The sequence below is a fragment of the Meles meles genome, chromosome 16, assembly GCF_922984935.1.
Source record: "Meles meles chromosome 16, mMelMel3.1 paternal haplotype, whole genome shotgun sequence".
NCBI classification, from domain to species: domain Eukaryota; kingdom Metazoa; phylum Chordata; class Mammalia; order Carnivora; family Mustelidae; genus Meles; species Meles meles.
The window spans coordinates 33,823,043-33,846,904 of NC_060081.1; the positions used below are offsets into that span (position 1 = coordinate 33,823,043).

The 23,862-nt window shown below is 42.4% G+C and overlaps 1 protein-coding gene across 3 annotated transcripts in view; it reads right to left on the reverse strand.

Moving 5' to 3' along the window:
- The window catches only part of SYNDIG1 (synapse differentiation inducing 1), a 191,311-nt gene that overhangs the window by 101,757 nt on the left and 65,692 nt on the right, over positions 1 to 23,862 (reverse strand). For all 3 annotated transcript variants that reach the window (XM_045980286.1, XM_045980284.1, XM_045980285.1), the window contains exon 2: positions 5,522 to 6,083. In XM_045980286.1, the coding sequence (XP_045836242.1) occupies positions 5,522 to 6,001 (480 nt within the window). In that variant the 5' untranslated portion in view covers positions 6,002 to 6,083. The remainder of the gene's footprint in view (positions 1 to 5,521; positions 6,084 to 23,862) is intronic.

Below are 23,862 nucleotides of genomic sequence, written 5' to 3' on the forward strand. Positions count from 1 at the left end.
AAAAAAAAATTGAAAAAAGAAAAAAAAATTGAAGTAGCCGCAAGACTAAAGAATCATGGGGAGAAAGCCATGAGTTCCGTGCTTTGCTTTCTCCTCCTCTGGAATTGCTCTGCTGTCTTAGGAATTGAATCTGCTTTCTCCTTGATAGATGAACTTCGTCCTGGCTGGATATTTTGTTGATCTTCTGGGGGAGGGGCCTGTTGTAGTGACTCTCAAGTGTCTTTGCCCGAGGCGGGATTGCACCGCCCTTACCGGCGGCCGGACTAAGTAATCGGCTCGGGTTCGCTTTTGGGAGCTTCTGTTCCCTGAACGCTTTCCGTAGAGTTCCGGAGGACGGGAATGAAAATGGCGGCCTCCCAGTCTCCGGCCCGGAGGAGCCGAGAGCCTGGGGCCCCACTCCTCAGTGCGCCCCCAGAGGACAGCACCCAATCACTCCCGTATCCCCAGCCTCTAGCCGCGCTCCGAGCTCACCCAGCCTGTGACCAGTTCAAGGTAACCCCGAGCTGAGAGTTCAGTCCTCGGCTCTGTCTCTGCAGCCGGCTTCTCCGTTCTAATACCTGCAAGCTCTCCGACACTCCGACACCCCCGATCCTTCTGTGACCCTGCGGGGCCTGGGGCCACGCTGGCCCCGTGTGGGCTTCACCCTGGTTTAGCCTCTGGAGCAATGTCCCTCAGTGGAACAGACTTTTAAAAGTCCTGATTTTGTGCTCCGTTCCTCCGCCGCTTGCCGGGAGCCGGCCCCTCCCCCCGCGGTCTATCTTCCCGTTGTTTTAGATTCACTTCTCCGCCAGTCCTACCTTTCAGAAAGTGGTTGATTTTCTGTTTCTAGAGTTGCTGTTCTTCTTCTCTTCACTCTCCCGTTGGATTTGTAGGTGTTTGCAATGTTTAGATAAGCTATCGAGCTGATCTCCTGCTACCTGATGTAGTCTCAGGCTGCTACTTCTCCGCCATCTTGACTCCTCCCTCCTGAAAATTGCAACTTTTAGGAAATAGTATCGGTTTGCTCTAGACTGAGTGAAGAAGTTGAATTCTTATTTTTTGTTATTGTTTTCTCTGAAGTAGTACTGTCTTCTGGGAAGGGCTTCAGATCAATATCTACTGTGTTTTCTGTTTAAGTCACAAAATAACTATGGCTGTTGTCTCTCTGTTCAATCAGATGATCTTGAAAAAAAATAGACCTCAAATAGGTCAAATGCTTTTGCTCTGTGGTAGACTACAGACTATAATAATTGGTACCAAATTTGTTCGCATATTGTTATCCTAAAAAGTCCCTCCCACACTGGCTTTGGGCTTAGCCATACACCTTCCTTTGGGCAGTAAAACAATGGCATGCATAACACGAGCAAAGATTTGGAAAGGCCTCAGATGTGGGGACTCACCCTCTCTTGCTGCTCCTGTAATCTCTAGCATGACTGCCATGTGGTGGCATGACCTGTTGCATGATTAGAGACATGTGGTCCAGCCACCTCCGTCATCTCAGCCAATGGCCAGACAGCAGTCTCTAGTACAGCTGCATAGCTGAGCTGCAGCTACGCACAGACTAGTGAGGGAAACTGAGTGAGATGAGCAGAGCAAGAACCATCCGGCTGACACCCATTCCAGCTGTTGACCCCAAGAATCATGACCTAAATAAATGTATTAAGCCATCAGACTTTGTGGTATTTGTTATGCAGCAAATGCTAACTGATACAAGCCCCTTTATTATTTCATGGAATGGAAAAACAGTAAACTTTACAACAGTGGTTGCACGCATGCTGACTCTTCTAGCCACTCATTAGTTTTTCTTTCATAAATAAAGATTGCCATGGCTACACCATAAGAACGTTGCTGAGAAAATATCTTGTTTTTACAGAATTCCTCATGGACCAAGTCAACCACTTTGGACTTCCATAGCTATACTAAATAGCACTGAAGTAGTGACAGGAGACATACTGTGTCTTGATTCTTTCCCCTCAGAGCCTGTGCAGAGCCTTTTCTTGGTCTGGGTTTGCCAACCAGAAAGTCTCCTATGAGGCAGCCCAACTTTTAAACAACTTATTCCATCAATGTCATTGGGTGTGCCCTTTCTGGCTAAGATATAAATGAGAGCATGTTCCACCTTATTGTATCAGAGGTGATTATAAACATGTTAATACACAGTAAGTACTACATCACTTACTCATGAGTACTACATCATGAGTAAAGAGTCCAGCTTCTGTGTCATTAAAGTTAACTGTTTCTGATGGGCTATCACTACTGTTGACAGGACAGGGAAACAGACTGGGTGGGAGATCTCATTTCCCCAGAAACCTGTATTACGTGTCAAAGCCTTGGACTGACCAGGTAGGAAAGGCTGTTGCGCCAATCACCAACCTCCTAGCATTTAATTTAAAAGATTGTCTCTAAGTGTGTCCTGGTCCTCTGCAGAGTTCCAAAGGCCACATCTATGGGCCGAGGTCATTGTCTGAAAATTGTTGCAAAAAAATGGACTTAGTAATTGATTGCCAAAAATGTGATTTGAGACATATCATGAAATGAATATTTGTACTTAAATAATGGCTGTGTTAATGGAATACTATGCAGCCATCAAAAGAAATGAAATCTTGCCATTTGCGACGACGTGGATGGAACTAGAGGGTATCATGCCTAGTGAAATAAGTCAATCAGAGAAAGACAACTATCATATGATCTCCCTGATATGAGGATGTGGAGATGCAACATGGGGGGTTAGGGGGATAGGCGAAGAATAAATGAAACAAGATGGGATTGGGAGGGAGACAAACCATAAATGACTCTTAATCTCACAAAACAAACTGGGGGTTGCTGGGGGGAGGTGGGGTTGGGAGAGGGGGATGGGGTTATAGACATTGGGGAGGGTATGTGCTATGGTGAGTGCTGTGAAGTGTGTAAACCTGGTGATTCACAGACCTGTACCCCTGGGGATAAAAGTACATTATATGTTTATAAAAAAAAAAGAAAGGATGAATACCCAACTTTTGTAGCAACATGGACGGGACTGGAAGTGATTATGCTGAGTGAAATAAGTCAAGTAGAGAGAGTCAAGTATCATATGGTTTCACTTATTTGTGGAGCATAACAAATGACATGGAGGACATTGGGAGATGGAGAGGAGAAGGAAGTTGAGGGAAATTGGAAGGGGAGATGAACCATGAGAGACTATGGACTCTGAAAAACAACCTGAGGGTTTTGAAGGGGCGGGGGTAGGAGGTTGGGGGAACCAGGTGGTGGGTAATAGGGAGGGCACGTATTGCATGGAGCACTGGGTGTTGTGCAAAAACAATGAATACTGTTACGCTGAAAAAATAAATAAATAAAAATAAAAAAAATAATGGCTGTGTTTATGTGTAAGCTCAATCTGAAGCCCATGCTAATCTTAAAGAAAAAGGACTACAATTCCTTTTAGTGTTGTTCATTATGAAGTCTCAGAACAGAAGTAAACTAAGGACTAAGAAGATGAGTTACTCACCTGTTCATCCACACCTACCCTGGTGGAATGTAGTTATTTAAGGATATGGACTTTAAGTTGATGGATATAAGGAGAGGGAGGGAGGAATAAAGCTCACACAAGTGATAAAGTGATGATGGAAACATTCACAGATTTCTTTTACATTTTTAGTATTATTTATTATTTTCCAAATATTCCTAAAAAGCTGAAAATCTTCCGATGGCCAGCTTGACCGTTTTAAAGCTTAGGGACATCTCTGCACAGGACAGACCTGACACCTTCTTTCCCATCGTGGCTGAACAATGGCAAATTTCCCTTCTTCTTCACTTCTACTACTGTCCTGATTCTCTCACCATCTTTTAGGATGGGTCCCCATAGGCTCTGTAAATCCAGTCTAGTCCTAGCCCCATATCCCTCCCCTCTCCCCTCTATCTCCCCACTCTGTTCCACTCTGCAGCTATAGCAGCTTCTGAAAACTTGAATTTGACCCCAGCCCTCCTGTCTGAAAACCCTCAGGGATTACCCCACCCATGATGTCCATTGGGGTGCCTAGCAGTGTGGTCTATGAGGTGTAGCAAGCAGGACTCCTATAGCTGACGGTGGGCCTGGACTCTCAAGTCTCAGGCCACTGTCCTCAATATAGGGCTCCTTCTTGATGTTGTTACCTGTCTTTACTTTTGTAGGCATCTAGGTTTGTGACCTTGCCTAAATTCTAGCCTCTCTCAGAAGGCTGGTATGGTCCTGTCTCCCCAGCTTCACCATGATCCACAGGTCTTAACTGTTGCAATCAGTTACAGTCCCAGGCAGACCTAGGTTGGATGCCTCCGTGTTTTTTCTGCTCATGATATCCCCTTGGACCAGAGTTCTCCCACCACCACTCCCCATAAGCCATTTTGCTCTGGTTCTTCTCAAGATGTAATGCAGGGAGTGCTTCTTCTGTAATGACTCCTGACCCCCCCCCCCCCAACATTATACTTGGAGTCTCATCTCCTCCCTCTCTTGATGCTCTCAGAGCAGGATTGGTACTCTACCATCATCACTCCTGTATTTTGTGCAAATTGCTTTTTTGTATATTTGTTTCCTGAACTTCATGCAGGTCAAGCGACATTCATACTTTTGCATTTAGCAATGCCCTCAGGCCTTGAAAACGAATGGACATGTGAAAAAGGCTATGAATGGAAGCCAAAGTACTTCTTGCAGCTTTCTAAAAACTTCAGCATTGCCAGAGCCAACCCCATCCTGTTCCCCTTAACAAGTGTCACCAGAGGGTATAAAGGTCTATTCTGATAGCCTCTCCTACAACTTGACTTCTCTGGACTCCCTCCCAGCTGGTTTTCATAGGCTCCATTCACAAGAATCACTACAAAACATTTCCCATTTCTGAATTTCCTTTCTGATTAAAACCATCTCCTTCCAGTTCATTCTGGTTTTCATTCCACCTCCAGGCCTGATGCTTCTGGTTTACTTGGCTGCTGTGCTGTGTTATAAAGCAGGTAACCCAAACGCCCTTACCTACCCTTCAGTCTACTGAAGCAGTGACTCTTGTAACAACTCAACTCATCTATGCTTTAGGCCAGCATTCCTACTGTTTCTTCCCAGCAGGTTTAGCTACACCAAGACTCCCTTAGTAGGAGCTCTGGAATGCCAAATTAAGGAAACTTCTTGTGACAGCAAAAACTCTTCTCAAATGGTCCCCACGCATGACTTTCCAGCTTCATGTGGCACTAGGACCATGTGCTAGGTCCTCTAACCTTGATCACTTTTGCCAATGAGCCCTCTCTCCCAAGTGGGAGCCATTAGGAGGAATCCCCAGCTGACTTCTGGGGCTGGCAACACTTTAGTCCACTAGTAGCTCCTTCCTCATAGCTATTCCCTTGGGTCATCTCTGCCAGCATCCCTGCTGAAGCTCCTACTAGTCTTTCTCCACTTTATCTTCAATTAATATTTAATAGTGCTTCAGTTTCTCCGCATTTCTGCACATTAATTGCAATCCCTAACTTTTGCCAGGCACTCATAAGTCCCCACCCAATCTCCATGTCCCGTTCCCAAAGGCTCATGATAAACACATCATCTGACCTCCAGCTCCTGGAATTCCTCCTCCTCCTCCACATCGTATGAGAGGGTGTGGATCTTGATGTCATCAGCCGAGAGGTCAATGAACTTCCCATCAGGGTACTCCAGACTCTCTTTGGTGGGTGACCGGTCCTCAATGAAGGTAGTCTCGCAACAGTCGGCAGCCACGCCATCCCCCCAAGAACGCAGCACACCCTCTGAGTAGAGGATAATGTTGGGTCGGAAATGGGACTCCACAGACTGTTGAAGTGTGTTGGGGTCCAGCAGTTGCTGGACCGGCTCATTCCTGCTGCTATCCAGGCTGGCTGGTGCTGCACTACCCACTACCCGACAGCTCTGGTACTGTGGTGCTGGGTAAACGGACACCAGGCCATCTCTGCTCTCGGCCATGAAGTTTCTTGTGTTAATTAAGCCATTCCTCTTGCCAGCATCGCTGATTTTACTGTGCACTAGCATGCTCTTCTGTTCAATTATACCATCCATGATGCTCTCTCCCTCCCTGACTGGGTGTCAGGCTGGCAGTCTGCACTCCAGGGTCACACTTGCCGCATGGGTCCCATTTCTCCTGGAAGAAGAGGAAACAGAGATGAGATAAGAAAATCACATCTGAAAACAAGCTAATCACTTGGAACCTTTCAGTTTCAGCTTGCACTAGTCAGCTGATACGCACAGAAGCTGGGGGGGGGGGTGCAGGGGGTGGGTAGGATCCGGTCGGACTGTAGTCTAGTCCTACCTCTGCTACCAATTTTTAAAAGGCTCTATCAGGGCAACCAGTCAGAGAAAGCCAGAAATTGACTACTCACATCCCTATAAAGTCTTTGCTTCCAAATACAGGAGACTCTGCAGAAATCGGAACCACTGCAGCTATAGAGAAATCTATGATTGCCAGCAAACATCTTGAAACACACGGGTAAATACAATCACATTAACACCGGGCCAGTCCACAGGGAAAATAAGACTGTAAATCTGTAATGGGGACCAAATCTTCCCAGGTCCATGGCTATTCATTTAAGCAGAAAACATACACCCAAGGAAGAAAAGGTTTAAATAAATGTCCCACACAGATTTAGAAGATAAATGACAAGAAAACCCACACGATTAGTTCTGTATAGACAAAATTCCCCAACTAAGGGAACACTCACGTGTGCATTCTAATGTATGTTATTAGCACTAACTCAATGCTCACACATGCCTACTGGACTTTGAACACAGTTCCAGGAATTGAACTAGAAGTTCCCCTGCCTTAATGGTACTCAACTTAGAGAAACATCTACATATATGGGATACAATTAAAAACCCCTCTAAATTGTTTCTCCGTAGATGATTCTTTTCTAGCATATTGAATGTTCAAAAAAAAAAAAAAAAAGAAGAAGAAGAAAAAAAAGAAAGAAAGAAAAGGAGGAGGAGAAAGAAAAAGATACGAAAGATTAAGATTTTGGAGATAATGCATTTCCTTGCACAGCAAAGAAAACCCTCAACAAATAAAAAGACAAAAGATATTTGCAAGTGATGTATCTGATAAAAATATATAACTGATAAGAGGTTAATATCCAAAATATATGAAGAACTTACACAACTCAACACCAAACCAAACCAAACCAAACAAAATAAAAAAGAAATCTTATTAAAAAGGGGCAGAGGACCTAAATAGACATTTTTCCAAAGAAGACATACCAATGGCAAACAGTCATATGAAAGATGATCAACATCACTCATCATCAGCGAAATGCAAATCAGAACCGTGGTGACCTCATACCAGTCAGAATAGCTAGTGTCAAAAAGACAAGTAATAATAAGTATTGGTGAAGATGTGGAAAAAAGGAACCTTCATGCACTTTTGGTGGGAATGTAAATTGGTGCAGCCACTATAGAAAACAGTATGGTGCTTCCTCAAAAAATTAAAGACAAAAAAAACAAACAAAAAAATTAAAGACAAAAATACCATATGATCAAAATACCAAATACTACTGGGCATTTACCCAAAGAAAATGAAAACACTAATTTGAAAATATATATGCACCCTTATGTTTATTGCAACATTGTTTACAATAACCAAGAATAGAAGCAACCCAAGGGTTCATCAATAGATGAGTGGATAAAGATGTAGTATGTGTATGTGTGTGTGTGTGTGTGTGTGTGTGTGTGTGTGTATACACACGTATATACATACACACATATATAATGGAATATTTCTCAGTCATGAAAGAGAATGAGATCTTTCCATTTACAACAACATGGATGGACCTGGAGATTACAAGGTATAATTCTCCAGTTATAAAATACATAAGTCATGGGGATGAAAAGTACAGTAATAATGTTGTATGGTGACAGATGGCAACTACACTCATCACGGCAAGCACTGAGTAATGCATAGATTTGTTGAATTACTATGTTGTACACATAAAACTAAGATGGTATGTCAACTACAGTTGAATAAGAAATAAAAAATACTTTAAAAATTTTAAATAAAATAATTCAAAAGCACCTGAGTAATTTTCCTATAAGGAGAAAAAAATAATGATGATGTAAAGACAACATTTTCTTAAGATTTATAAATGCTTAGGCTTTTCCTAACAACAAAAAGAATGAATTTCCTCAAGAATTTCCTCTTTGCGAGTTAGTAGCTATTATTATGAAAACGTTTCCATCTTAGGGACTTTGAGTACTCCAGCTTTTTGTTAGATTTCGGAATTTTCTGGTACCATAATTGCTTTATTGGTGGTAGCTACAAGAATTTAAAATGTCAGACTGGCCAAGAGATAGAAAGGTTACCTTTGTGACTAACTGGAAAATAACATTTTAGTAGACTTGACAAATGACTAGTCAAGCTACAGCATATGCACGGAGAGATGGTGGGTATTATTTATGTGATACTGTGTCAGATTTAAGGGAGGTCAAAAAACACACTGCCACATCTGCTGATGTGCTACTGAGAAATACTTAGCTCTGGAGACAAATTTACAGTCTGAGAGCTAAAAACATTAATTAAACTATTTAGACAAGATCTTTTGAGCATCGGCAACATGCAAGGCACATGTGTCAGCATCCTCTCTGGGACTGATCCTCTTCCAAGCTAGCACAATATGCTCATTGAGGTGCTTCTGATCCAAACCCTCAACCTCTTTAATCTTGTCCTTCTACAGAGAAGCCACTCAAAATTGGGCCCCTTGTAGGGTTTGTGATTGCCAGATGTACTACAAAGCTTAGAATAATCTTCTTGAAGTGTAATTTGCTTTCTCAGACTGAGCTCCTTCTCCTCAAATCTGTTTTAAGTATCTTACAAAAGAGATGTGGTTGCATCTGTTCCAACTCTACATCTTCAATGGAGTTGCATGTTCTTGCCCAGCCAGAGGGACCTCTTCCATTTCTGGTGTGTTCTCAGCCACTGTATTACAGTTTCTGTTATGGCTCCTATTGCCTCCTCCTCAGCAAACATGACAGCTGCTAATGTCAACATCCTCCTCCAGCCTTTGGCCCTACTCTTCTCCCAGAACTCCTTGAGACTGAAGAACCAATATTACCTTTTCCCTCTCTAGCACCTGGTATGCAGTAAGTACTTAATGAACAGTTGAAATAAAGTCTCAAGTGTTATGTAATTAGAATAATCCCCACTTAGTGATCTCCTTGAGCTGCACAAGGTGCAAATGTGAATCTGATATTACAGCATCTTGAGGTAGGCACAACTTAGGTCTCTGAGGTGCTGTCCACAGTTTGACACCTAAAGTACCAGCCGAGACCTGGCAGCACCAGCACCACCTGGAAGTTTGTTAGAAAGGTGGACTCGCCAATACACCTGGGAGCACTGAATCAGACTCTGCACCACAGAAAATGATGATTCTGAACATAAGGTTGAGGGGTTTTGTTCCAATGTATATAGTGCAAGTTTTGGCCTGTTGCTCTAGTTGGCTCCATTGTACATAGGATAATCTACTCTTTTTAAAAAAGTCTTCAAATAAATATATTAAACATACTTAAATTCACTTCTTCTTGAAGTGAATTTTTCCAACTATGAGCATCATAAGTTATTGGGATGAAAGAGGCTGAAATCAGTGAAATCTTATCTTTATCACTTGCAACATCCTTCACTATGTCTTTAAACACAGACCAGCTTATTATATGTACATTGTATTTCACTTTGTAATCCCTATTAGCTCATTTCCTCTGTGTTCACTTCTACCCCATCCTTCCTGATAGCAGGTTTCCACCAGCGGGAGTTTAGCAGCTCGGAGATAACAGGGAGAGAAAATGTTGCTACTCGTTGGGGTAACCCACCAACCTCCTCCCCACTGCTTTTTGGAGTCCTAATCCAGTGACTGTGCTGTTCTTCCCAGGCTCCTTACAGCACATATAGGTTTATATAATATCACTTTTTATATTGTATAACAAATAATACTTTGCTTATTTTATATATATTTTTCTCAGTCCATGATATTCAGAACCAGTGGCTGTCTCTTATTTGACCCTTCATCTGCTTAAATAGCCTCCACTACATCTTGCAAGCTGCCTCCTGTTGACAAAACTCTTTCTGGAGTGATCAATGGCCAATCTCCCAACTTCATTCTCTGTGTGAAGTCTTGGAGGCTGTTTCTATGACCAGCACTGGAAGCCAGTTGGAAGGCATCACACCAGTCAGTTATGCTGCATCTTCATCTCTTACAGCTGCTGGCAGGTCGGGGTGGGAGAGTGGGGTGAGGGGGCAGCTCCATGTGTCTGCCTGTGATCCCCAGTTACTCTTCCTTCCCTGGTTCTTGTTATCTGTACCAGAGTTCACAAGTTTAGATGCATACCAGACAGATAAGAAAATGATACGATAAATTATATTATATATTTATATATATATATAATATATTTTATATTATAAAATAAATAAAAGTAATTGCACTACTGGGTATTTATCCAAAAGATATAAACAGTGATTCAAGGGGACACATGCATCCCAATGTTTATAGCAGCATTGTACAAAATAGCCAAAGTATGGAAAAAGTCCAGGTGTCCACTGACAGATGAATGGATAAAGAATTTGTGGTATATACACAATGGGATATTACTCAGCAATCAGAAATAATGAAAGCTTGCTATTTGCAATGGTGTGGGTGAAACTAGAGGGTATTATGCTAATTGAAATAAATTGGTCAGAGAAATAGAAATACCATATGACTTCACTCATATGTGGAATTTAAGAAACAAAACAGATGAGCATAGGGTAAGTGAAAGAAAAATAAAGTAAGACAAACACTGAGAGGGAGGCAAACTATAAGAGATGCTGAACTCTAGGAAACAAACTGATAGGCATTGGAGAGAATGAGTTGGGGGGAGGGATAACTGAGTTATGGCATTGAGGAGGGCACTTGATGTAATGAGCACTGGGTGTTAAATGTAACTGATGAATCACTCAATTCTATCTCTGAAACAAACAAACAAATAAGTAAAATTAAAAAAAAGAAAATGATGAGTCTAAGTAATTCAAGCCATTATGATCCTTTCTACTTAGGATCAGACTATCACATCTGATATTTCAAAGTACATGGGCTTCCAAGAGATAAATTTTATGGCTCAAATAAATACTTTCAGTGAATTGAAAAAGAAAGAGAGAGAACTGATAGGTATTGTGAAAAAGAAAAAAAATAAAACAAAAAGTAAGTATACAACATCTATACAAATTTTGTATCATATGGAAACAAGTTTTCCTTACTTTGGGACTGTCATGATATAAAGAAAACTATTCCAAGAGCCAGGAAACCAGGGATTTAGTCACAGCTTTGATACTAAATGTCTGCGTAATCTTGGGCAATTTGCTTATGAAAGTGGAATTGTTAATAAGGTAGTTAAGCAAGAGAAACTTTAAGGTTCCTTTCAGCTCCATGATTTGTACCTCTCCACCCACGAGTCTTGGATTTTATGAAATTAGACAGAACTTTCCACAAGGTAGTGAAAAAAATCTCACACCGATCATAGTAAGTTAGGTTTCAGTTTAATAGAAAAAAAGTGTGTGTGTGTGTATAAAATTTTTTTTTCCATTTTATTTATTTTTTCAGCGTAACAGTATTCATTCTTTTTGCACAACACCCAGTGCTCCATGCAAAACGTGCCCTCCCCATTACCCACCACCTGTTCCCCCAACCTCCCACCCCTGACCCTTCAAAACCCTCAGGTTGTTTTTCAGAGTCCATAGTCTCTTATGGTACGCCTCCCCTCCCCAATGTCCATAGCCCGCTCCCCCTCTCCCAATCCCACCTCCCCCCAGCAACCCCCAGTTTGTTTTGTGAGATTAAGAGTCATTTATGGTTTGTCTCCCTCCCAATCCCATCTTGTTTCATTTATTCTTCTCCTATCCCCCTACCCCCGCCATGTTGCTTCTCCATGTCCTCATATCAGGGAGATCATATGATAGTTGTCTTTCTCCGATTGACTTATTTCACTAAGCATGATACGCTCTAGTTCCATCCACGTCGTCGCAAATGGCAAGATTTCATTTCTTTTGATGGCTGCATAGTATTCCATTGTGTATATATACCACATCTTCTTTATCCATTCATCTGTTGATGGACATCTAGGTTCTTTCCATAGTCTGGCTATTGTAGACATTGCTGCTATAAACATTCGGGTACACGTGCCCCTTCGGATCACTATGTTTGTATCTTTAGGGTAAATACACAGTAGTAAAATTTTTTATTGTAAGACACCATGTTAGATTCTTATAGGAGATAGAAAGATGAGTTTCTTTTTTTTAAAGATTTTTATTTATTTATTCATTTGACAGAGAGAGATCACAAGTAGGCAGAGAGGCAGGCAGAGAGAGAGGAGGAAGCAGGCTCCCCACTGAGCAGAGAGCCCGATGCGGTGCTCGATCCCAGGACCCTGAGATCATGACCTGAGCCGAAGGCAGAGGCTTAACCCACTGAGCCACCCAGGCACCCCTAGAAAGATGAGTTTCTAATAGTAAAGGTCAAATTAATGAAAAGATAAGCAATGACATAAACCATAATAACATAACCGTAATGACATAAACTGTATTAGTAGTCAGATAATAAACACAACAGAAAGTCGTGCCAACGTGAAACTGTGATCTGGTACTTCAAACTAAGCTAAAAGCAATTAAGAAAATGATAGATATTATGAGCAAACAATATTTATCAGAACTGGGAAAAATCAAAAGCAATGTAATTTGAGAATAGAAAGAGATGTGAACAGAACCTGGGAAAGAATTTGAAAGAAAGTAATTTCAGAAGTCAAGGCTAAACCAGAAGGGACACAGGAGTGGAAAAGCACAGTAGGTCACACCGTAAAAGAAACATAACATGTAATGTTATGTTTTCACACGTATTAAATTTGAAAAGCATGAATGTTTCAATTTATGTGAAATTCTAGAACAGACAAATTGTATTGTAGAAGCAAAGGGAAGGTTGTTTGGCTCAGGGTGGGGACGGCTGCATCACGGACAGGGCAAGGAAAAGGTCCTCAGGTAATGAACATAGTATGCATCTTGGGGGAGCAGAGGTTCCAAAGCAAATTCAACTGTGACACCAAAGATGTACATTTCCCTTTGTGCATTTGGGGTGCTGAAAACATTCTGAAGGAAAGTAAGGCATATAGAAAAGAGACAAAACAAAAGGAGACTTTAGAAAAGCAAACAAACAATGGAAAAGAGCAAATGTTAAAACTATGATTAAAGAAAATTTTCCTGTAATTAATGTTGAAGGGGTACACTGAGTACCGGGGAAAACTAACCCAGAATGACTAAATCCAATATAAATTATAGTAAGTCTACTGAACTTTAAAGGAAAACAAACACAAAAACACCTTTGGTTTTCTGGGAATTAAAGAAAACAAATGGAATAACCTGAGTCACTAAAAAGAGTAAGAAAACCAGATTATCACTAAACTTGTGAATAAAAATGCTTAATCACAGAAGCCAGTAGAGCGAGGCAATGAATGCTCACTAAAGCATGAGTTCAGGGTTTTATACCCAGTCACACTGATCTCCAAGTATAGGGAAGCCAACACAAAGAACTAGAGAAATGCCATTCACAGATATTCCTATGGAATCTAAATGAATATAAGCTACACTCAGATAACTAGACAGGTGTTATATAAGCGCTGGTAGTTGCTGATGGCTGCTAGCAGGGCAAAAATAAAGACAATAGACATCACAGGCTTTCTGATGACAACGTATGGCAGCACCCATGATAAAAGAAATTCTCAGCTTTTAATGCCTGTGGGCCCTGCTCTTGGGCTCCCAGGGAAGCCGTACTTTAACATTTACCAAGGTTAAAAAGACTTGGCAAATCCTGAAAGCTCTGCTTCTGCCCTCAGCATACGTTGTACATCTGCTTCATTAGAAAAATAACTAAAAAGGAGTATTCCAAACACAAAGATAAGAAAAACAAAAAAACTTTTCCTGGTTCCTCTAAGATTAGAGTCCCATGGCCTTGCACATAATAAAGACACAAGATAAAGTCAATAATTTTCTGGAATATCCTTTGTAATGATAATTTGTAGCTCTTTATATATATATATTAAAACAAAAAAAGAATCATAGGTAGCCATGCACCAAATGTTCCTTCCCTGGAGCACTTTCTTCTTTGTGAAGATTGTCTATTCCGGGCAGCTGTTCTCACTTGGGTTTCAATAAAATTCCTTAACTGTCTCTTTAAAATTTTTAAAAATGATTGTTCATTTTGTGTCAACACCCACAAAAGTCTTCATGCCAAACAAAGCAAAATGAAGCAAAACACAGTCTTATTTTAATCAAATCTCTATATCTGGCTACCTATTATAGGAAATTCAGAGGACAGGAGAACATATCAAATGACATCATGTATGCAATCAGTAAAATACAGAATGTGGACAGCTCTACAGGAAGAATGAGAGAGAGAGAGAGAGAGAGAGAAAACACAATAAAGATTCTGTATTTTAAAGAGACTTAGAAGACATAGCAACTAATTGTGTGTGTGTGTGTGTGTGTGTTAAAGATTTTATTTGTTTATTTGACAGAGAGACAGAGAGCACAAGTAGGCAGGGCAGCAGGCAGAGGGAGAGGGAGAAGCAGGCTTCCCGCTGAGCAGAGAGCCTGACACGGGGCTGGATCCCAGGATCCTGAGATCATGACCCAAGCCACCCAGGCACCTCCTAACTGTACATGTTAATCTTATTTCAATCTAATCAAACAAATGAATTGACATGTTTTTATACGTACATGTGTGTGTACATGTCTCTGTATACACACAAACACATCCATGTACTTATACAAACATTCATACATAAGTTCTCTACATTTATACATGCATTCACATACATTTCTATATTAGACCTTGGAGAAATGAGAACACAGGCTAGCTAGTTGATGACACTAAAGTGTTCTTATAATTTTTTTTTTTTTAGGCATTGTTGATTTTTGAAGGTATATGAGGAAGAGCTACCTAAAAAAGGAAGAACTTCCGACTTTTAGAGATTCATACTGAAATATTCACAGATTTAATAAATGATGTGATGTCTGGGATTTGTTTGAAAACCATCTGTTTTAGGAGGAGGAGTGGGTAGCTACAGAGAAAACAAGATTGGCCACGGGCTGATCATCAGTGAAGTTGGTTGATGGGTCCATGGGCTCCATCCATTGTCCACTTTTCCTACTTTCATGTGGGTTTGAAACTTTCCATAATAACGAGTTTGTAAAATATCAGGTGGTGATGTATAGGACAGATGCTATAGGCAGAGGGAAGAGCATGAGACCAGGCAAAGGGGCAGGGAGGCATGCAGGTAGTGTTGGGACAATTGTGGCAGAGGGGAGCTAGCAGAGAAGTTGAAGGTGGAGGGGAGAGGGGAGAGGCTTCATTAGGAGGATCTTGAACATCAATGCATAGATAAACTCTACTTTGGCAATAGGGCATTGTGGAAGAAAGGTCCTCGAGTGGAATATGAGGAATATGGAGGCAGTTGGGCTGTGGACAGCATGGGAAATGGGTACCTGAGAAGGTGTCACCAGCACTGGGGGTCTGGCTCTGATGCAGAGAGAACTCTGTGCATATTCAGTTGGCCTCAGCGCCGTGGGGAGGGACCAATGCCCTGCAGGAGACTTTAGGGTGCCATGAGTCAAGAGAGCACTGATTAGGATTCCTGGGGTTTGCATATTTCATCTTTTTGGCAAACTGATCATAAAGAGGCAGTGTGAGTAGTGACATTAGTGTTCAGAAGAGGCCCAGCCACCAAATCTTGGTCTGCTGCTGTCACAGCAGATGACGAGACATCCATGAGGGTCCCAAAGGCCCTGTGGAAAAGCAGTCACTTCTCTTTGTGGGTCCTTCTGATTTTTTTTTTAAATTGTAGTTAGTTATTTGAGAGAGAGAGAGAGAGAGCACAGAGGGAGAGAGAGAAACACACTCCCCCCTGAGCAGAGAGACCAAAGCAGGGTTCTATCCTAACCCAGGACTTCGGGATCATGACCTGAGCCGAAGGCAGATGTCTAACCAACTGAGCCGAAGGCAGATGTCTAACCAACTGAGCCACCCAGGTGCCTCACGAGTCCTTCCTCTTTAACTGAGGGGCTTCTGTGTGAGGATGTCTGCTGACCACAGGTGTGCTCTTACTCATCCGTCCCAGGTACAAGTACGACCGTTCTCCCAGCTATGGGTGGTTTTCCACTTTTCAGAAGATGGTGTTCAGCTAGGTTTACAAATACAAGGTTTCAAACACTGAGATGGCTGTGTCCTGGGGTCATCTCCCAGAAGCCCTGCAAGAGTTCTGGAGGGGCACAGTGCTCACCGCACAGCCCCCATGACCCAGGAGCACTGACCTGGGTCCCTGGACTGTCCCTCCCTCCCCCAAGACCCAGGGAAGCAGGCATCCTCACTTACTCAGGGGTGTCTCTGAGGATCACAAGATAAGTACTCAGCGCAGCTCATTCATTAGTTTGAAGGCAGAGTGGGGCTTGCCCAGGAGGAGGTGAAGGCAGCAAAGCTGGCCCCAACTCCTATCGTTCACTACTCTGGTCAGAGACAAGGATTTCCATGGAATAATCCATGGGAAAATATTTGTGAATAGCCTGTCAGGCAGAGGACCCACCCAGGAAGAGAAGACAGCCAAAATCGACGATCATGAGGAAAGGGAGGTGGGGCACAAAAATAGGGAGCACAGCTCAGGGTAAAGCTCTTGGTCCCCCCACCCATTTTGTTGTTGTTTTCATTTGTTTCTTTGCTTGTTTACTTGGTGTTTGATTCTTGGTGCTTCTTTTGCCAATAAACTGAGTTTCAAAGTCACTCTCCACATGGCTCATCCTTCCAATTCCAGTTTAGAAGCCAGTCTCAACATTTTTTTTAATATGTTATGCTAGTCACCATATAGTGGTACATCATTAGTTTTTGATGTAGTGTTCCATGATTCGTTGTTTGCGTATAACACCGTGCTCCATGCAATATGTGCCCTCCTTAACACCCATCACCAGGCAAACATATTCCCCATCCCTCTCCCCTCTAAACCCTCAGTTTGTTTCCCAGAGTCCAGAGTTTCTCATGGTTCATCACCCCCTCTAATTTCCCCCTTCATTTTTCCCTTCCTTCTCCTAATGCTTTCCATGTTATTCCTTATGTTCCTCAAATAAGTGAAACCATATGATAATTAACTCTGTCTGCACGACTTATTTCTTTTTTTTTATTTTTATTTATTTTTAATTCATTTTAATTCTTTTTTTTTTAATTTGTTTATTTACAGCATAACAGTGTTCATTGTTTTGGCATCACACCCAGTGCTCCATGCAATACGTGTCCTCCCTACCTCCCACCCCCCCCGCCCCTTCAAAACCCTCTGGTTGTTTTTCAGAGTCCATAGTCTCTCATGGTTCATCTCCCCTTCCAGTTTCCCTCAACTCCCTCTCCTCTCCATCTCCCCATGTCCTCCATGTTTTTTGTTATGCTCCACAAATAAGTGAGACCATATGATACTTGACTCTCTCTGCATGACTTATTTCACTCAGCATAATCTCCTCCAGTTCCATCCATGTTGATGCAAAAGTTGAGTATTCATCCTTTCTGATGACTGAGTAATATTCCATTCTCAAATTTTTACTCCTCTTCACTGTGCCCTACAGTCACCAATTCTGCTATGGTGCCTCAGAGATGCTCCTCAGATTCAGGCCACCCAGAAAGCCCTCCTCAGTTGATGGTCAGACCAAAGGTCTCCAAGGCAGTGCCCCCCATGACCTCCAAGCCAGGCAGGGCACACGGATATCTTGGGGCAGTCTCTGGCTCCTGATACCTGCTGCCTCTGTCCCTGATGAAATGTGTTTTTATGTTATCACTTCTAATTTTTCAAAAGACACTTCAAGTAGAGATGTTTGTGAAAAATCTCCCAAATTTATTTAGGTTGACTCACTTTTGTACAAAAACTACGAATGGTGCTCTCTGTGTTGACAAATACTATTGCTCGCCAAGTCCTTCCTCAGCACTGTTGATGTTAGGGACAGGATTACACTGGGACTTGTGATTATGTCTCTCCTGAGAGGCTCATGTGAGCCTACCATCCAGACTCCACGCTTGAGGTTAGACTATGAGGCCTGATGCCCCATGTCTCACTTTCCTAAAGGGAAATTTGCGCTTTGAACTGGCCTGTGCATGTAATGAGCCCACCGAGTGTGTCATACTCTCCTGTCCCTGCTGTCTCCACCCTGCCTGCCTGTTAACTCCATGTTAACTCTATGCTATGTATCACCTCCCCCACGGAGCAGCGGCCAGGTCAGGTCTCTGCGACATCACCCACAATGTTCTCTCTGTGATTCACCTTGGACAGGATTTTGCCTCAACTGGTCTGTGAGCTCTTCCAGGGCAGGGATCAGCAGTTCCACTATCCTTGCAATTCTCAAAATGGGTCCTGGGTCATCCACGGGGTCCACCAGGGCTTGACAGATAACTCATGATGTCTTGTCAATATAGGCTACAACTGGATCCTAAAATGTGTGTGACAAGAACTTCACTGATGAAAACAAAACTTTCTTTATCACTGCATAGTCACTAACCTAGAGAGGTAGGTATTTTAAGAGCTCATTTATCATCAGCTGAGTTATTGAATGCTATGGGTTTTCTTGATTTATAAATAATCTTTTCACTTAGGAAGAAGCTACTCCAGGCAGAGATTCTATATTATATTGGAAGAAAACATATTTCCATACATTTGGTGGTGAGGGTTGGATTTTCATCAAGCCATTTCCTAGAACTTCCTTTGGCACAAAGAACAAGCATTCTGTTCTCATTTTGAAAGTTTCTGCACATAAGCCAGCAGTAAGCCAGCAAACTGCTATGATCCTTCTCCCAAACAGGTAATGATTCCCATCTCATTCCTATTTTAATCAAAGATAATTATGTCCACAGGTAATAGAAACACTGTTTTCCTAGGAGTCTGGATGCTGAAGCCTTTTTAAGTTGGACCAGCAAACATTCCCCACACCAAGCGACAATGATCTCTGTGTCTGAGGTTGGAGAATCAGGCTCCGAGGGGATGAAAGCCAGTTCTTCAGAGCAGACTGTGGCCGGAGCATAGGTGGCCTCAACCTTTAATGCAACATCCCCAGGGAAGTTTCAAAATGGAATTTGAACTGCCTCCCCCAAAACCAGGGAAGGAAGGAAGTCCGCATATATCTAGCACCTGGCATGTGGTGAGCACATCCCAGGCACTTCCATATATTCACCTGACAGGAGAAAGACTGAATAAACACTAAAGTGTACCCAGTGATCTAGACAAGGAGAAGCCTGCCTTTAGAGAATACACAAAAAACTCAGAACAATTACCTGGGCTAAGGATTGGCAAAGAGCCTCCAGGGGAGCTATCACTAAAGATAAGGTCTGAATAGTGAGGAGGAATTAGGGTTCAAGACAGGGGAGAGGAGAGTGTTCCTGGATGTCAAATGCTTTAGGGTTCAAGGCAGGGAACCAGCAGGACAGGGGGCAGTGCAGCTGGATGGTACAGAGTGTTGGGAGAGACAAGAGGGTGGGGATGGTGGCCGGAGCACTGGAACCTGTCCTAACAACTCCAGGAAGCCAGTGAGGGAAAGGGTGGAGAGGGAGGCCCTCCAGTATATCTGAAAAGGCTGGAAGCAGGCATCTTAGCTGAGGTCCTGGTGGCTGGACCTCAGGAAGGTCCATGAATGGAGAAATGTGTTCAGTCCTGGAGCATGTACAAAGCAGAGACAACAGACCTGAGTGCTTCCTTAAATATGTACAATGAGGCAGGGGAGTGGAGAATATGGGGATGAAGCACCCCTCCTTCTGGCCCAGGCCCCTGGTGAACTGAGATGCTATTGTCAAAGTAGGAAACAATGGATGAAGGCTAGATTTGGGAAAGTAGGGGGGATGACGATGAGTTCAAATATACAAGATGAGTTAAATCCATGGGTGTCCCTGTCCTGGTTCCCACCATTCTGAGACTGATGGCACCATTTTGGCTATCATGGCCTAAGTCAGAGGGGTAAAGGACCCTGGTGCAACTTCAGCTAATGAGAGATGGGAAGTGGATAGAGGAATGCCCAGCATCTTTGTCCCTTTGAGACAGTCCAAGGCAATTGTCCTGCACAATATTTCAAGGCCCCAGCAGCCTGTCCCCTGAGTTCCCCAGAAGTTATCTTGCTGTAAATGTACCATTTGTTGGCACCTTCCCTTCCTGTCTCACTTCCCTTCTCCTCTACTGATACTCTTGAACTCTTGTTCTGAGGCCTGCCTCTTGTGAAGGAACCCAAGACATCAGACCATTGTCCAACAAGCCTGGGAGTACTACTACCACTTCTATAGAGAAAAGAGAACCACGTGAGCCAGCCACCTTGCATGTCTACACGTTCAGAAGACTATGAGATCATTGATTGACTGAACTCATTTCTCTTGTCAGAACTTGCAGAAGAGATATCTATCTGTCCTTAAATACCCACACAGAAGCCACCAAAGGAGACAGAAGCCCTCCTAGGCCAGCCAGAGCAAAGGGCAGCATGTTGGTTTGGATGAATGTGTTTTAGAACAAAAATTAAAAACAGGCCTATGGGGCAGTTAATTCTCTTTGCAAATTCCTAAGTGGACTTATTACAGGGACAGGGTGTGTGAGATCATACAGGCTTCATGCCCCCAGTCCCCAACAGAGCAATTCTTCACTGCTAATTGATAAATTTGCAATCTGGGTCCAGAGAGCAGTCTCAGGTAGGATAATGTAAGTCTTCTCTCTAAAAGATGGATTTGCTCATGAGTTGGGAATCAATTAGGTTTCCTGGCCTCTCACACACTGACTGATTTACCAGCTTTCTTCACCAAGAAGATGAATGCCCCCAGGAGCCTCAGGGATTCAGGGGTCACCTCTCTTTTGGTGTCTTTCAAATTCTACAAGGACCTAAATCCTCCCTGTGAATGATCTAAAGACAAACAGAGAGGATACTTCAGTGAGGGAGAGGAATGGGTGTGATTTGAACCGAGGTGTATTGGACTCCAAAGCTTAGGGTCTCCTCATTCCGTTGTAATCATGGTGACGCATTTGAGAAGCTGGGAAGCACACCAGACTGTGGGCCTGCACCGTCAGCTCTCACATCTGAAAGGCACGAACTGTTTCAGGAAGATCCTGATTCTGTTGCTCTCTTTCTCTCTCTTTTTTTCTTTTTCATTAGTAGATGTATTCAATTTTTAAAATAACATCATTATTCAGATATATTGCACAATATAAAATTCACCTACCTTTTGAAGTGCACAATTCTGAGGGTTATAGTCTATTCCGAGTTGTGCAGCCCTCACTGTTATCTAACTCCCGAACATTTTCATCATTTCATAGCCTGTAAGCTGCCACTCCCCATTCCTCCCTTCCCTAGTCCCTGCCAGCCACTGATCTACCTTCTTCCTCTATGGATTTGATTATTCTGGACATTTTACATAAATGGAATCGTACAGTATGTGGTATTTGTACCTGCCTTCTTCCACTTTGCACTATACATTTGATGTTTTTGTATGTATCAGAAATTCCCTCCTTTTTACGGCTGAATAATAATCCATTTTAGGAATATATTGCATTGTTTACTGCTTTCACTGGGGGATGGTTGTTACCACTGCATTCCTATATTATACTGGGATAATTATGATTGATTTCTCTTGTTGAATGGTTGATAAAATAGTATACTCTTTTTCTGGCAAATATATTGTGAAAATAAAATTGTCTTAAAAAAAGAAAAAAAAAAACAGCACAAAACAAAGTCCCTGTCTTCACCTCTGGAGTGAGGAAAAAGCATTTCACATATGGCTGGGAAATTTGGATGACACACAGTATAGATGTTTAGTAAGCAGAGGTGGGGTCGCTCAAACATTAGCTGGACCAGAGAAGCCTCACTGGCAGACAGGCCATGTGACCTGCTGATGGACAAAATACTACAGGCTAAACCTGCCGCCTCCCTGTGAAACAGAGCTCTCAGACACCCAAATGTAGCAGATGGTTTGGTATAGCGGAGTTTCAAGTCAGAATAGGCAGCCCATGCTGCAGCTAAAGCATCCACCTTCCTCACTAAGAACAGGATATGAGCAATTTTGTGTTCTATCTGCTTCTAGCCCCTACAACATACACCCTTCTTAAAGAATCCTTAGCATGCTCCACCAGGAATTATGTATTATGATTATGGTAGAATTATACATGGACCTATCCATGGAGAAATTGGGATTATACATTACAGAATGCATTTTTCTCAAACTTGTCTCTAATGTTTAATAGGTGCTTTACTCTGAGGAATAACTAGAAAAAATCAAGTGTAAGTTTCGGGAACCAGTGTCGTAAGTACCATGATTTCCAAACAGACATGAACATAGACAAATGGAAGTACACTGTCTCATATTTTTCTTTATTTCTGAGTCTGTGAACAATTATGGATTTTTAATAATTCTGTCTCCTGCCCCACCTCTCCCCCCACACCCCTCCCACAGGAAGATTTAAAGATTTGCACTGTTGGGCTTAGAATTCATTTAGTGTGGAGTAGAAGGAATTTTACAAAATAGTATCTAATATCTGCACCTCCATGGCTGATTAACAACCTTATACACCACAGATTTTGTGTAGTAACAGTTACATTTAACACATAAAATAACCTTTAGAGCAGCATCTCCAAGTAGAAACAGATCAGAGAAAAGTATGCAACTGATGTGGAAAATTAACTAATTAGCAGTTTAGTTTAGCCAGGACGCTTGAGATGTGTGACAGGCATGGATTGCTCCTAACACTTTTAATCCCTTCTCGTACAGCTCAATTAAGGAAACCATTAGGGCACCAGGTGCTAGGTCTTCTCCAAATTCCAGCACCATTAGATGCATTTTGTGCAAACAGAAATACTTGCCTCCTGCCAAGCAAATGATGTATGTGTTTCCGCCAGTGCCCAAGTGTTGAGAGAAAAGAGCTGCCTGCAAATCCTCATTAAAACAATTAAAATTTGCTTTTAGCAGAAACACATAGAAAAGCCTGTGATTTGGCAGTGGAGATAGTTAATGAAGCATTCAGAACCAGATCAGTTATTGTTATTTAACATTTAAATGGCACATTACAATTGCAAAATGTTGCATCATCGAACTTATCACTTTTGGTGACCTGGGACTTCCTGTGCACAAGGCCAATCCAAACATCTGCTAGTGAACAAGGCTGTGTCACAGTACCTCAGGGAAGAGTCTGAAGGAATTCTAAGTCTGATTCACTAATGATCAGAGAACTGCAGAGGAAGTGCTGTGATACTGGAAATGAGAAACCTGTGTATTAAGATCATTGCTGCCATTAAAGTTATGCTAACTTGCTTTAGCTTTGTGGTTCTCCATCTCAGTTTTAAGGAGGATGTTAAAGGAAGGTGGCTTCTTCACCAATAGCACCTACACGCCCCCCCCCACCAGTTCCACATTTATCACCTTTAGTAACATCATCATCTTACAAACACTACCGCTGCCTGCCTTCACCACCACAATCACCTCCACCACCGTATCAGCACCACCACCATTAGTAGGGGAATCATCACCATCACCATCTCCATCACCACCATCACCACTACCACCTCATCATCTTCATCACCACCATCATCATCATCACCACCAGCATCATCTCCATCTGTCACCACCACCACTATTATGACCATGGCCATCACCACCACCACCATAACCACCACTACTATCACCACGAATGCCATCATTTCCACCACTATTAGCACCACCACTATCACTGCCACCACATCACCATCATCATCATCACTATCAGCATCATCATCATCACCACCATCATCTCCATCACCACCCATCACCTTCACCTCCATCACCACTACCATTATCTCTATTACTACCACCATCACCATCTTTATCTTTATCACCACCACCATCATT